Raw genomic sequence first — 15,660 nt, 5'->3', positions numbered from 1 at the left:
GTAACGGTAACCAAATTTTGTTAGAAAATTGGAAAGAGAGGTTTCATGATGAGGATAAAGAAATGACATTGAATTGTTTTAAAGGCATGAACCTCCCTTGTATCATTTTCCCTTAAGTAAATCATGGTGACTTATGGAGCACTGTCAAAAATGTGGCATTAGAAGTTAACAGAATTCTTTAATACAGGATTTTTTCTTAAATGTGTTTTGGTCACCTAAGTTTTGCTCTAAGAGCAACTTTCAGTATACTTGTGCAGAGGCAAAATGAAGTTTAATCTCCAAGTCCCTGGATGTAAGTATGCTAGGGTAGCTCAGATCCACCAGGCTCTAAGCTAGGCCTTACCCACATCACTTGATTCCCAGGAGTGAAGTGGAGTGACAAGGACCATCTGAGAGGGGCATTGGAGCAAGCAGTGAACAGATCATCTGAAGCTGCTGCCTCCTTCCACCTGCAGGGAGGGGGTGCAGGGCTGGCCAGCACATGTGTGCCCATTGATGGCAACTTTCTGAGACCTTCACCTCTGACCTTCCATGAACCTGACTTCAGGTCGCCACTTATTAAGCACCTGCTGAATATATACAAGACCCAAGTGTGTCCCTGGGGAAACAGGCTGTGGTTTTGGTTTCCAAGGTACATGAGGGTGACCCTTTGCACTACAGCTGTTCTTGCTTCCAACTCCTGGTGGTGCATTAGGAACAGTCTCTAAGCTCTTTCCAGGTCACCAAGCTTCAGGTCATCAGCTCAGCCAGGACATGCCTTAATGTGTGAAATGCTCTCTGTGGATCACAGACCAGACTGTAACCACTGAAGACCTTGTTTTAATAAAATGCTTAATATTTCTTCGCAAATTGAAATTATAATGCATAAAAAACTGAAAGGGAAATTGCTTTTTGTTTTTAGCAGGAAAAAGAGATGCAACCTCTTCTTTCTTTAGCAAATTATCTCAGGAGTAAAATTATAAAAAAAAGTTGTATTGAGGGGAAAAGTGGGGTATGCATGTACATTTTAAAGCATTTATGGTAGAAAATTTATGTTCGTTGTGAAAATCTGCAAAGTATGCAATTCAGTATTTTTTTCTGATCAAAGACTGCAAGAACTAAACTTATGTGTATGCTGAAATATGATTTCAACTCAAGGGTAGCTCACCCCTCTAAATACAGGTAAGATTACTTCTGGTTTAATTCTAAGTTGATGGGCCCCTTTCTTAATTCAGTTTCTAACCCCTCAAACCCTTATCCCTGAAAACAAAGTCCTGCATGTAATGCAATGGGTCCCCTAGTATTATCGGGGAGAGGTATGAGGTCAGTGAGAGTGACAGGTCCTGCATGATGAGGATTCTTATGACCGCACTTCCCAGTAAGTAGCTCATCCACGCACCTTTGCTTAGTGATGAAAACCTGGCAGACTTCCTGTTTGAGCTACGTGAAAACAGAACCCCACATACTACTAAACTACATACATGACTTGAACTTGAGATCTGTTTGAAAGTCTTCTTTTTTAAATACTCTTTTCAGAAAGTTTAAGGGCTATATAAATATGATCCCAGGAAGAACATGTCGCCTCAAAATAAAATAATAAAAGTCGCACCGGCTAAAAGCAAACATTTATTAGTGTAACTTTTAGTTGAAATGAGAAACCACACGCTTATCCATAAGTGCTGGAGCAAGAGCCTTCAGCAATTCTACTACAACTTGGAGAAAGCAGCTGCACATGTATTAGTGTGGTGGGAGCAGGGGAACATGCCATGAATAGAAAATAAGGTCAGAAAAGGCATCTTGCCAAAGGCCTCTGAAGGCAGGGTTTTGAGAACTTAGACGCAGCTAAAAGCACTGTTCACATACACATTTGTTTTGACTAAATCAACTTCTAATCTTATTTTCTATTTCCAGAATGTATTTATTAAAAGCGCAAATGTCAAGGGATCATCAACCAAAAAGAATTTTTTTTTTAATTAAAAAGAAAAGTTAATCGGGCACAAGATCAAATTGGATAAAAGCTCAATAGGCTACTTTAAAGCAAACTTGGGGTGAAGGCACAGTACCGTACGAGGGCACTGAGTCTTGGGGGTCACTCTCTCCACATAACACCTGGCTGCCTGGACAAAGCGAAAGGACAAAGCTTTCACTATCACATTTGAATTACCCACTCCCCTTTGCCCGGCAACACCTGTGTCCACAGCAGTGCCAACTTACTATGATCAATGTAAAATGTCCGCCCATCCAGGTGAATTCTTTCTTCCCAACCAGGCTAGCATCCAGGGAAGGTGGGGAGAGAGAGAATACAAATGTCAGTCAGTGGCTCCAAAATCAGAGGCCCTTTCTTACTCTTCTCTCCTTGGGTACATCTTTACATTGAGAATAAACTAAATACAAACTTTTCAGGTAAATTCCTGACCTCTAGCAACACGCCTATGTTCCACCGTCTTAGATGCCTTGGTGGGGAGGTGCCATCTCCAAAGTCCAAGGGGGAAACCTCAGCATGCCACGGAAGAGTTGAGTTGGAAGAGCTCATTTAGTTAAATAAATACTGAGTACTTCGAGGAGGGGGAGGGAGGGCTAATATAAACACTTAGACACGGTGAATTCATTCATGTTATTAAGAGGCTGTGTCCTCTGCTGTGAACTCTCCCTGTCTAATCTGCGGAACTAAAAGATTTGGATAACTTTTAAGATGAGGCTGGTACGTGTTCAACCTTCAATCTATCTTGATTTACTATCTGAAACTCTGGAATCCAACAGATTCAGAAAACGTACTTTCCAAACATATTCTCTGGGCTCTCTCTGATCCCAGGGACCCAAACAGACATGGATGGGGAGGGATACTGCAGAGTCTAATGAGTACACGTGGAATCTTAACTTCTGTAGCTTCAAATTTTGCCGCACCAATTAATAGAAAGGTTCTTATGCTTGGAAAACAGTAACAAAGAAAAATCTCTCTTAAAAATAGTCTTGGCCTCCAAGCCCCGCCCTGATCCAAGCTTTCTTTGTCGAGGGCAGGCTGCTGAGGAGGATGTATGGGAAACGTTTTACTCAGAATCCCATCTGGACCAAAGGGCTCCACTCCCTCAAAGAGAACTGGTAAAAAATTAGACGTGTGAACAGTCACCAACAAGGGAGAAAACATGTGAAATATCTGGAGGTTAAATGACACACAGACACTTCCTGGGATGGCTTATGGCTTTTTCTCCCATACCATTTTCTTTTTTTCCCCTTTTAGCTAAAACAGCAATATGGGTGGAACTCTCAGGCTGCTAAGTTGTAAAATAAAAGCATGCTGCCTCCATTGTCCCCTATAGTGAATTCCTCTTGCACAGCCTAGTTCACAGTCTATCTTCCACTAGTGGCTGGCAATTCAGAAACTTCTTCCCCAAGTACTGGTCCCACACCTGGAATGAACTAATGGAAACCCACCAAACGCTCAATCTTATTCAGAAATGCAGACCCATGGGACCCCAGGATGCCTGGAGGAGGAGACACCCTCAGGGCCTCTCCTCCTCCACCCTGGGTGGATAAATGAACAGTGTCTCAGACAGTTCCTTGAGCCTCCAGTGTACTTACAGGAAGAGGGCCGAGGTCATTGGGGTTTAAAGATGCCTTTGACCGCATGTGCACTGGAAACTTCAGGCGTGGATCTTCCTGCAGGAAAAATGTAAAAGGTGGGCAGTGTTAAGAGGGACTCCCTGGAGTAGTTATGGGCTCTACTTTTCTCCAGTTGTTCATTCCAGATCAACCAGGTTGCCTGTGCATGTGCCAAGGAAGGATCCCAGCTCTCTGCTCTGTATAGGAAGCCTGGCTGACCAGCTCTCAAGCAAGATTCTATTCTTCCTCCTTGTGCTTGGTGAAAGGAGAATAAGAACATTTAAATAAAAGGTTAATTATACCCCCAAGACTTTGGGAAGCTGAGGCGGGTGGGTTACAGCAGTGATTTACCTTGGGAGGTGCCAGTGGTGACGTGGCTCTACTCCAGAGAGCGAGGGATCATGGGAAAAGGGCTACAGATGCCCCTGTGGATCCTGATGTGTGAGGAAAAGCAGTCCAGCAGGGCTGGCGCCCTCCATGCCTTCGCTGGCCTGCTGGGCAGTCCTGTGCTACCGCAGAGGCAGCCTGCTTCATCGTATGAGATCACAGGCCCCCGCTATGGAACTTTACCCAGATTCCCAACCGAGTTCTGCAGACTGGATTCTCATTCATGCCTTAATACAGAAGCTTACATGAGATTTTTCTTAAGGGATATGGTTCATGAGATACCACAGAGAACCAACACAAGAGAAATGTGGACTCCAACATCTTGAACCATGATCTACAAAGAATAGCCAGATATACCATTTTGTCGTACCCCTGGTGAAGAGGCTGGAAGCAAGGTCTTTGTTTATTTAAATGAGGAAACTAAGTGTTAGAACACTGACTTGCCCAAATATTATGCCTGGCATCTGGGAGTTGCCTGATTAAAAGGTGATATATGCATAGACCCACTTAAAATGTGATGTAACTCAGAATCCATGGAGTGGGGGTACTGGGGACTGAACCCAGGGATACTTTGGTGCTTTACTACTGAACTTCATCTCCAGCCATTTGTATTTTGAGACAGGGTCTTGCTAGGTTGCTGAAGCTGGCCTCCAACTTGGGATCCTCCTCCTTAAGCCTCCCAAGTCACTGGGATTACAGGCGTGAGCTACTATGCCCAGCAGAGAATCCATGTCTTCACACTCAAAAGATTAGAAAACAAGTGCTAAAACCCACACTAATACAGTGTCAATCAGAGTAGCAACTCAAGGTTAAAAAGCAAACTTTTGAGACATTTGACACTAGGTTCATTCAATTTTATCAAAGCCTTTGCTGCTGTCAAATTATTTAAAAGTTTTTCTGCTTCAGCAGTTTTCTGAGTCAACAATAAGCCATATTATCCCTGAATTGTAAGGAAGTGACAGGTTTGGGGAACTGGCAAGAATCAAGAGTTAAAAAAAAAAAAAAATCAACCATTGCTTTCTGTTAACTATAGCAAACTTCTAATTGAGGCAATAATCTTTTAATGATCTATTTCATTTGTAATAAATGCTGACCCTGAATCTAATATATTTTTTTAAAGGCTAAGAAGTGGCACAAAGTCCAGTATTCTATAGTATACTGGAACACAGGCAGAGTAAACATATATGCTAAACAGATCTGGGACTTAGAAGGTCCAAGAAGTTGATAACCTGGTCAACTTTTGTGACTGGTTAACTGCAGACAGAGGAAAAACTTAAAGCACAGAACTTCACCAAAGCTGCCCAACTCTGTGTTGGACCACATAAAGTCACAGTTTCCAAGGACCCTTGGGTCCCATAGAGCCAATGACCACGCCAGGTGTAGAGCCAGCCTGGGACGACTCTCACACAGGAGGTAGGGCTTCTGCATGCTGCAGCAAGGCCAGTCACGCCTCAGAATCACACAAAGTCAACTGTGCAAGACAACCGGCTGGTGGTTGAGAGAGAGAGAGAGAGAGAGAATTAAGCAAAATGCAGAGGGCAGAGGACTGAAGTGGAGCAAGAAATGTGATATAAGCTCAGTGTCACAGTCTGCTAAACTGGACTCGCATGGAAACCCAGGCTTTTAGGATGTGAGGATCAGAGGCCCTGAGGGTCATATTATTTTATTATACCCCCAATAATCAAAATAATGGCAGTAGCTCTGAGGCTGTCTGGAGATCACCACAAAGCTGCTCTCCCACTGAGGGCTGGGGGTGGTTAGGGACAGCTCCAGGGATGATAAGAAGATGGAATACTAATGAGGTCTTGAATGATATGAATACAAATGACTCAAGTATGCAGATACACTGGCTGTTCATCAGTAGTCCATGAGTCATGGCTTCTTCAATTCGATTGTAAGTGTTTTCAAATGGAATGCAAAGGTCAGTATCTTCTTTGAAAACAGGATTTCCTAATTCTTAAAATTTAGATTTCCTAAATCTTAAAAATATGTGAGACAGGAGTCCCAGTTGGTTCAAAAAAAAAAAAAAGAACAAAACAAAACAACGACTGTTTTTCCTTTATTCTTTCCTTCCTGGAAGAGACTGGCGATCAAGCCTAGGCCACAGACATTTTTATTAGTTGGAACTTGGGTAGAAAACAAAGCTGAAACTTAACGATGGTGTAATCTTTCTTGTTACAAAAATAAGCCAGAGCTTTGTGCTGTGAGAGGCCTGAATGTCCTGCTGTACCCGGACACTCTGAGCTGCTCCCTTAGCAGGGGGAATGGTCAGCGAGGCCACCTAGGCTCTTGTTTGCCACCTGATGGCCTCCAGCAGGCTGCTTCCTGCTACCTGACCCAGGTGGAGACCAGGCCACCCTTTCCTGTTTTTTCTTTCTTTCTTTTCAAAATGGTCATGCATATTCCACATGAACTGCCAGCGGCTAGCTTCATCACCCGTGTTCAGGAATAGCTGTCAAACACCCAAGGTGCACACAGGGAAGCACTGGCCTGAATCTTCTGCTGCTTCTGGTTGGTACGAGAATCCACAGGGCCCGGCTGACGGGGGAAGAGGTTCTATTTCATTAGTATTAACTGTCTTACCAGCTTTTTTCTCCTTTTCCTATCCTAATGTTCAAATCTAAGGGAGGCTGTGCTGTCCTCTTATATATTCTTTCAGAAAACAAACAAATCCCCAAACCAAAGTGAATCCGATTTTAAGTCAAAAAAATCATCTTTTCTGTTCCCTGCCCCTCTGTCCTTTGTCAAAATGGACATGGAACACTGAGTGTGTCTTCCACCCTGAGAATCTCCGGCTGGTCTCTGTTTAGAGATAACAGCTGTGACAGCACACCTGGGTTTAAGAAAGGAGGTGGCCACTTGGGGGATGTCCAGTTGTCCCCCCAAGAATTTTTAACAGCAGCAGCTGGGACAAAATGTTGTTGTAACCAATTAACATTTTAAATGAGTAAATTTGTCAATAACAATTATCTGGGTAAAAAGGAACAACTGGAAATTAAAACTGTGTTTCTTTCAGCAATGGTGGCAGCGATAAATAAAGCTCGTACTATTTAAAATAAAAACTGCCCAGCTGCAATTACACTGCAGTTGAGGCGTGAAAGGCTGTGAAAAGGTGAGGGATTTGATTACTAAGCTAGTTCAAATTACTAAAATCCTAGCTTATGTTGGCAAGTCACAGTGGCTCCATACCCTGAGCCATCTGCTTTTATAATATTTACCCCCTGGTTCTGGAGCTCCAATTTCTGGTTGAGGATATGAAATTATAGCAGCACTATAGGAAATGGGAGCACCAGCAGACTGCCAGGGTTCTGTGTCAGTGACAAAAAAAGACCCAAATCCAATCTTCACGAGTCTGTTTTTCAAAGAGCTGCCTGTCTCTCATTCTCATCTGGCCCACAACCCTGTAATACTATCTTTAGACTAAAAGGTGAGTCAAACAAACCTCTGTGTCATTATATGCCTTAGAAGCAGTTATCAGTTTACCAAATGAATGTCATCAGATCTCAATGATAAGTGCTCTTGGCAGGTGAGTAAATTCCCCTCCTACAGAAGAGCAAGAGCTTTAAGAGCGGCTCTCACTGAAGGCTGTTTGGAAATGTGTGAGGCATTTTTAGTTATCAGTATTTTGGGAGTGGGTGACGGCAGCTATTAGCCCTCAGTGGCAGGAGCCAAGGATGTTAGACATCCAACAGCAGAAGGCACAGGCCTGCCCTGGGGCCAAGAATGCCCTCATGGGGACACACTGCACTGGTCTGCACGACTTTAGGGAGTGCCCTCAAGACCAGTCACCAAGGACTGGATTAACATCACATCACACACCAAGTACAAATGACAGTGCAGGTCACCTTGGTTGACACCTTTTCCTTAGCATTATACTGCTGCTCTCCCAACTGGACGCATTGGTGTTGACCACTAGGGAAAGGAATCCAAAGCTGACCCAAGACTGAAGAGCAGGATCAGAGATAATCTCCAAACTCAAAGCAAGCAGGACCAATGATGCAGGGACCAGGGGAGTCTCAGAGGTGACTACTCACACAACTAGGGACGTGGGGCAGGAGGAAAAACTAACCTCCTGCACATCAAAACCCAGAGACGACAGAACACATTTCAGTTGACTTAGAGGTCTAGAGATTATACACTAGAAAAACACCAGCCAATTCTTACAAGAACCTCGTGCTACCTTGAAAAAGCCACCACCGATTCAGCAAAAGAAATGAAGTGACAGAGGAATATAAAGACATGCACATTCACTTTTGTGTAATACGTCACGCAGGTTCTTTCTCCCAAATGATCCAAGAGCACAACAAAATAACAACATGGTAAGAAAAATCGATTTGACAAATGTGTTCTGAAGAGAGTGATCAGATTTACAGTCAAGTCATTCAATCCATGAGATGCAAAACACTAAAGTGACATCCACACTAAAAACTGAAGTGACAAATCAAGAAAGGTGGGGTAATGGCAATAAAGTTTCAAAAGAAAACTGAGAAAGAAAAATTATTTGTGAACAATTTGCAGGTGATGTAATGAAATACCCCACCCCCCAACAACAACAACAACAAAACCCTAGCAATATGAAACACATTTATTCCAAATGTGGCCAACTCTTGAACCAGAGCTCTCCTGAGTGCTGCGAGGAAAGGCAGGCCAACCTGACACCAACACCTGCATCTGGCTTCTGTGCCCATGCCCTTTATGCCCCTGCCAGTCCAGACCTGCAGCACAGACGCAGGTCAGGAGACCCTCGGGAGACACGCTTCAGGGTCTGGGAGACTCCTCTGCAGAGAAAGAACCAATGCCAGACCTCAGGATGAAAATGGAGCCAAAGAAAAACAGCAGCCTTACCCATGTCGTGGTCTTTGTGTTATGGTCAATGAAGAAGGGCCGGCCGTTTGGAGCTATCCTCATCTCCCAGCCAGGTGGCAGGAAGCTCTGTGTGACTTTGTGTTGTGGTTTGGGGGAGTTGTAAGGAGATGGCTGTGGGGACTGTGGATTGGAAAGGGTATCTTTCACAGCCCGGCGTATGGGCGAATCCTTGGCACCCTAAGGAACAATAACGAGCATTAGAACTCTCGACCATGTGCCACTCCAGTGTGTCAAACACACCTGGGTGGGGCTTGCAGAATGCTCCTCCTTGGACACGGACAAGGGGGAAGCTCCTGGAAACCCTGTTTCTTTGTTCAATTTACTTTTAAATCAATCTAACTTTATACTTTGTTTTTATTTATGCTTTTTTATTGTTGGTTAAACACACAACAATATTAAATACTCATAACCACCATTCTTTAGTAACCACTTGGTAGGTATCAAAAAATACTCATATTCAGCCTTATGGATGGAGACTTTACAGAGAATGGAGAAAAATATGCCCCTGCTCTTAACGAGCTCACAGTCTAACGTAAGAACAGATTGGCAAATTTTAAAGCACAGAAGAAAAACCTCCACCAATGGAGACAATCACCTGGAATGACAGAGTTAGTTGTTAGCCATGTTTGCGTTAGAGCCTGGAAGAGCCATAGCCCTTCCCCACTAGCAGCAGCCCGACCCAGAGAAAGGAGAAACCAACCCACAGTCATCTCTCGAGCAGAGTCAAGTTTAGAACCTCAAACCTTTCCTCTCTGGCTTTTCTAACTCTGACATTGTGACATCCAGGGATGGCACTAAACAACACAAACAGGAGAGCGCAAAGCAGATGTCCAGCAATGACTCAGAGGGGCAGATGTGCATCAGAGACACGAGCACCCATCCCATGAGAGTCCCTACAGTCAAAGGAAAAAATGATCAAAGCCACAGCTATGTTTCGAAACTCAATATAAGCATTGGTACTTGAGAGAGTTATTATGCAATTCTAACGCAGTAACAGGCGATAAGGAGCAAAACACAACAAGAATGGAAGAAGTTCTGAAAAAGAGGGGCCACATCCAGCACAAGGTACCACGCACGGCGTCAGCCGGATGAGGATGAGGACCGTGGGAGTCCCGGATGTTAACTGGGTGAGACAGAGAAGCATGTAGGGAGGCTACACGAGGGCACCCCCAGACACACGCACCCCCAGACACATGACTGCGCAGGACGAGGCTGCAAAACTGAAGTCCGCGTTAAGAGAGAAGAGAGATGAGGAGAAGCCACAGGACAGAGGTGACCTCAGTTAGACGAGGGAGCCTTCTCACCTCCAGTGGGGCAGATAAAGTTACTGTTGGCGAACTGAGGCTACGAGGCCGGCGGATCTGAGGCTCGATTAGGTGGTTGTTACTGTTTGTGGCCGATCCGGAGGCACCGTCTTCTGCAAGCTATTTTGGAGGCAAAAACAAGTTAGCTTCATATGAGGATCTCCCTGCGTGTGAGTAGGAGCGTGAGCCCAAACAACAACACACAGCAATAATAAGAGGGCTGGCCTAGTTAAAGCATGGAGGAAATAATTAAACATAATAATGGGGGAAAGGATGGGGAAACACATTCAAGGGGAATAAAAATGAATCACTGGCCCACATAAAAACTAGCCTCAGAAGAAGGGGGGAGCGGGTAGGGCTGCAACAAGCTGATTTTGAAAATACCTTTCATGTCACATTTAAAAAATACATCCAGGGACAGAATGATTTAAGGTCCAAAGTCTTCCTTAGGTAAATGCCATACTAAAGTAATTAAAGTAATGCATGTCTTTTCTGAAACCGTGTTTTTTTTTTTTTTTTTTTAAACACGTCCTTCAGAGCAGAACATAAACATCAGGAGAGGATGTGGGTGATGTGTATCCCGGTTGCTATAGCCTGCGTTTAGGTTGAATGGCGGTCTTCATACCTGCATGATTGGTCGAGTCCAAGTTGTGGTTCGATTGTTATGATTGACATAGTATGTGCGTCCCTTAGCATCTTTTCTTTCTTCCCAGCCTGAAGGTAGGCCCGGCGTGGTATGTACATAGGCCACTGATGGCTGTGCAAGAAATCATTATTATTTAACAACTAGCATTTGTATTGTGATCAGTTTTAATACAGTAACATACAACCAGATAATTCTACTTTCTGGACAAGGTTAAGTTAATTTTATTGGCACAGAAAACATTCCAAAGAGTATCTGAAAGACAATGATAGCTTTTTAAGAGCTTCGAATCCACTGTGAGACGAACCCCACACAGCTGGGTGAAGGGGCTCCACGTTCTTACAGGCTCAACTTTCAGACCCGGAGGTCTTAAACCTAAAAGGGTGGTTGCAAAGGTGACTCTAAGGAAAGAGAAAGATACTCTAATCTGTTCTAGTTACTAAACTTCACTGCCAAACTACAGAGAGCTGAAAGGCATTCAAGCCACTCAACACTACTGTCCATGAGAGGATCACTCTGGACACTCCTGCTCCACACAACTGGTACAGGGGTGCTCCTCTAGTAAACGAGGCCCTGTATATAACAGCTTCTGGGGCAAAATAAAAATCCAACACAGAGACCCTCATGGATGCTCAGCCTCCCACAGTGGCACCTAAGGAGCACCAGTACATCTGCATGCCTCAGCTAGGGAGGTCTGTCACCAGACAGAGGAATCCCAAGGAGCCTCATAAACTGAGACCACTCTTACCCCAGTACGCTGATATGGAATATATCCCTTTAACTGGCAAATGAACCATGGACAGTCTCTGGGTTTAACATGTCCAGGGTAGACTGACTGTATTTGGATAATCCATACTAGATTGCAGAAAGACACTTTTGCTCCTAAGAAGCAGTCTGAGAAAGGCAGTCTGAATAGAAGAACACCTGACTAGGATGGGTTAGGGACTCATGAGGTGAGGGGACACGTGGAGTGAGTGCTGTCCTGGGAAGGCCACATCCTAGATCGGCACCTGCAGACAAGCGCTCTAGTGGGAGATCTCAGAAATAGGACGCTCTTCAGGGTCACCAGGCTTCTGGGAGAAGGTAAGAGGAACAAGGTCCAACAACCAGGAGTGACTGTTCCATGAGGCTGCTGCCACCCTGGGTGCTGCCCTCCCTAGTTAGGACCTTTCCTGAGCTTTCAGGTGTCTCAGCAGGTGTCACTCTTTTTGAATGAGCTGAGGATGTAGATCTGCTAACCCTACCTTCCTGTCTTTATTCCACCATTTCTGTTCACTACTAACAACCTGACTAGGCAAAGAAGGTCACGGACACAGGGTCCCTCAGGGGACCCCAGGAAAGCACAAGCAAGGTCCCCGCAGGTACTCAGGGCTGCATCCAAAGAGGCTCTGGAGGCCACTTAACAGCACACTTTGGAAAAAAAGCAACTGCACAATTAACTGGGAAGCAGCAGATTCAGTGGTTACTGCTTAGCCAGCAAGGCACGATTATTATCTTGCTAAAAATGCAGTAACTATTTCCTTGAAGTTTTTCTGGGTAAGTCCTAAAGGTGCCATAAGACAGTTCCAAGATGACCACAGCACCCTGGATCCAGGAGGGGAGGAGATTCAATAGGAGAAGAAACCTCAACTCACAGACTTAAGGCCTTTCATGACTAGAAAGGCAGATTAGTCCAGAGCTGGAGCAGAGCTCCCTGCTGTTCCTTCTCCAGCTGTGACACTAACACAAAAGCACTATTTCCAGGCTACCTTTATCTGAGCATGATAAAAGCCTACATCTTAGTAGTCAATCAGTATTTCTGGCAAAGTGCAGGCTACCACATTTTAACCTACTATGATTTATATAATCAAAATGCTTTTGACTAAACGAAATATTAAGTGGAGTTTGTTCTTTTCTCCCTCTCTGCTGTGTTACCTTTCTTTCTTTCTTTTTTTTTTTTTTTTTTTTCCTGTACTGGGGATTGAACCCAGGGTGTTTGCCACTGAGCTCCACCCCAGTCCCTTTTTATCTTACTTTTTAAAAATTTTGAGACAGGGTCTCACTTAGTTGCTTAGGGCCTCACTAACTTGCTGAGGCTGGCCTTGAAATTGTGATCCTCCCTGCCTCAGCCTCCAGAGTCACTAGAATTATCAGCTATGTAACTCTCTGGGGAGAGGCAATTCAACATGCTCTCAGAAAACTCATATCCAAAAATCTTAAGAATATTATTACAATTCAATGTCCTTGGAAAGAATATTTATGAGATAATTGATAAACTAAAATAACTTGGATATGCCATGGATATTGTCAGAACTGACGTCTAAACTGTACAAATTTCCAGTGACTAGGTTATTTTCACAGATAGCAGTTAACAGAACTAACCAGTTTATGGAAAACAGCAGAGTAGTAGAGAGACTACTGAATTTTATTAAAATGTTCATTGTCCCTTCTATTGAGAATTGAACTGCTGACCTGCAATTTAGTGGCGTTTATGTGAGAGGGTGTTATTAAAATGTTTCTTTACTGTGTCCTTTCCAAATAAACATGTAGGACAACCTGTGCCAAGGATTCCATTTGTGATTCAAAACACTGCTAGGATGCACATGGTGAGTATATCCCGGGAACAGGCCAGCTTTGGGGCCATCTAGACTTCTGCTGTGTGCACACAGTGTGCTACAGATCTCCTCGGGAAATAAGTTGGGTTCATCAAAACAAAACAAAGCAAAACAAAACAAAAAAAACCAAAAAACAAAAAAACCTGCTGCTTAGCTTCATTTACCATCTCAAGCTTTCCATTTGTAGACTGAATTTCCCACTGTGTTCTATGATGCCAAATGTCCACCAACTCCAGTTTTACAGCAGCTTTGTTTCTTTCATTAAAATGATGAACTTGATCAAGTTTAAACTGAACCAGTATCAATATGGTTTTGTAAATAACCACTTTGATATTGACCACCACAGATTCTCCAAGACTGGCTTGAATCCTGTCAGAGCAGTATGTTGGTGTAATTTTAGAATCTGCACAGTGAAGATCAAAGGACTGTGCTATCCCTCTCCTAGTATCTCAAAGGGAGGGCTCCGGCTTAGCTTGCCAGAAAGTGACACTAGTGTGTATCCACTTGCCACAATCAAAGGGCTATGGTTGTGTAGGTGAGAATCAGGGCCTTGTTATACTATAGGACCAAAAGCACTATAAGGAAAGCCAGTTATGCCAGGATGGTTACTCCACACAGTGATGTGCCTTCAGTGTGGACAATTCATACAAAATGAGCTGTACTCACATCACTGAATATTAAGTAATTAGTAACATGTCCCAGAAGGATGACCATAAGTAAAAAAGATTCATTTGTTGAGCTTTATGGATATGACGGTTTGCTTTTCTAAAAGAAGACAGCTCATGTGTATACATGTAAACACACACGTGTTTGGGAAAACCCAGAGGAAGGAGCAAGGCTACCCACCCCAGGGAGTTCCAGGCTGGACACACGCTTCTGTGTAGGACAATGTGCAAAGGAACAGGAAAGGGTGTCTGAGAGGCAGAAACCATGATAGAAGCAGAACTGGGGAAGAACAGTCCAGGGCAGACAGGACAAAGAATGGAGGGGTAGAAGGGAAGGGTGGGGTGGGATCTGGAAGATTCCTTCTAAGCCTCTCCAGGTATGGAGAAAGCACAGCCTGAGAGTGACACATGGAGGAACTCCAGAGCTCAAGTCTTTTAAAAACCAACACCCAACCCAAACCCACACTTTTAATTCATGGGTGGGGGAAAGGAGAGCACAGGAAAGAAGGCAGGCAAAGGGCAGTTTGGGAGCCAGATGGAATCTCATTCAGATGGAACCTCCTTGACCCACCAGGCGACTCTGGTCACGGAGCCTAGTACTACATTGACTCAGTTATTCTGCTGTTTACCATCATCAGCTGGCACAACACACCAAAACAGAAACAGGTCGCAAGGCCAATAAAATGCAGAGGTAGATGATACACTGACCATGCGCAGGGTGAGATGCTAAAGTCATCTCGTGAAATGATCTGTTTCCCTCTGGCTCTGTCACTCACAGACATTACCTGTGCACAGTTCATGCAGAATTCTCTGAAGTCCCCTGGAGACTGAGCCTGATCACTCAACGCATGACTCCACCAAAGCCAAAGCAGCTCAATGCCTTCAATCATGCCAACGGTTACTGAGTGCCAACTTGATTTTCTCTTGCATAATCCTGCACTAAATTCTAACAATACCTAAATCACTTCTTTAAATCATCACCATCCTTCAGAAAACCAGCTATTATATATGTAGTTAAAGTTATTCAACACTAAGGAGCAGTTACAGCAAAAACAATACGGATGAAACAATAAGGCAAAATCTTCAAGAAGCTTCCTCAGCTCAATGCACCTGCTCAACGCTAATCTGACTTTAGGGACAGAGACAATTAAAATACACAAAGTAGAGTCACCCCAAAACGTGAGTAGCATAAGATATTCAAAACAATGACTAAGAAGAATAGTAGGTAACTGGTTTAAAGCAGCACCAAATTTTCTAGATCATTTAAATATCTTAACCCACTAAGTTCCAAGTTTTCCATTCTGTGAACATAATAATTATTTCAAAGTTACTATAAACAGTATATTTGTTGCTCGAGTTAAGTCTTTATAGGCAGGACAAGATGGTTAATTATGCTCCCTGCCCTGGGAATTGTATAATCACCTGTGCATTCTCCTGTGAATCAAGTCTCTAGTGACAGAGAAAGGACATTGGTTCATGGTGGAGACACAGTAAGTCTGGCCCCACATGAAAAAAAAAAAAAAAAAAAAAAAAAAAAAAAAAAAAAAAAAAAAACATGATATGGGAAATGCAGAGGAGAATGTAGCCTGGTCCACAATCAGGAAGCACTTGTACAAACTCAT

The 15,660-nt window shown here is 43.7% G+C and overlaps 1 protein-coding gene across 11 annotated transcripts in view; it reads right to left on the bottom strand.

Moving 5' to 3' along the window:
* The window catches only part of Nedd4l (NEDD4 like E3 ubiquitin protein ligase), a 312,978-nt gene that overhangs the window by 41,279 nt on the left and 256,039 nt on the right, over nt 1–15,660 (bottom strand). For 6 of the 11 annotated variants that reach the window (XM_047526345.1, XM_047526349.1, XM_047526348.1 and 3 more), the window contains 6 exons: nt 10,762–10,893; nt 10,137–10,256; nt 8,812–9,009; nt 3,559–3,636; nt 2,194–2,248; nt 2,043–2,096 (listed from right to left, as the gene is read on the bottom strand). In XM_047526345.1, the coding sequence (XP_047382301.1) occupies nt 2,043–2,096; nt 2,194–2,248; nt 3,559–3,636; nt 8,812–9,009; nt 10,137–10,256; nt 10,762–10,893 (637 nt within the window). The remainder of the gene's footprint in view (nt 1–2,042; nt 2,097–2,193; nt 2,249–3,558; nt 3,637–8,811; nt 9,010–10,136; nt 10,257–10,761; nt 10,894–15,660) is intronic. The other 5 variants (XM_047526346.1, XM_047526347.1, XM_047526341.1 and 2 more) reach the window with 2 other exon arrangements.

The sequence above is a fragment of the Sciurus carolinensis genome, chromosome 15 (genome assembly GCF_902686445.1).
Source record: "Sciurus carolinensis chromosome 15, mSciCar1.2, whole genome shotgun sequence".
NCBI lineage: Eukaryota > Metazoa > Chordata > Mammalia > Rodentia > Sciuridae > Sciurus > Sciurus carolinensis.
Note: the sequence above shows the minus strand (reverse complement) of the source record. Positions and strands in the feature narration are given on the sequence as shown.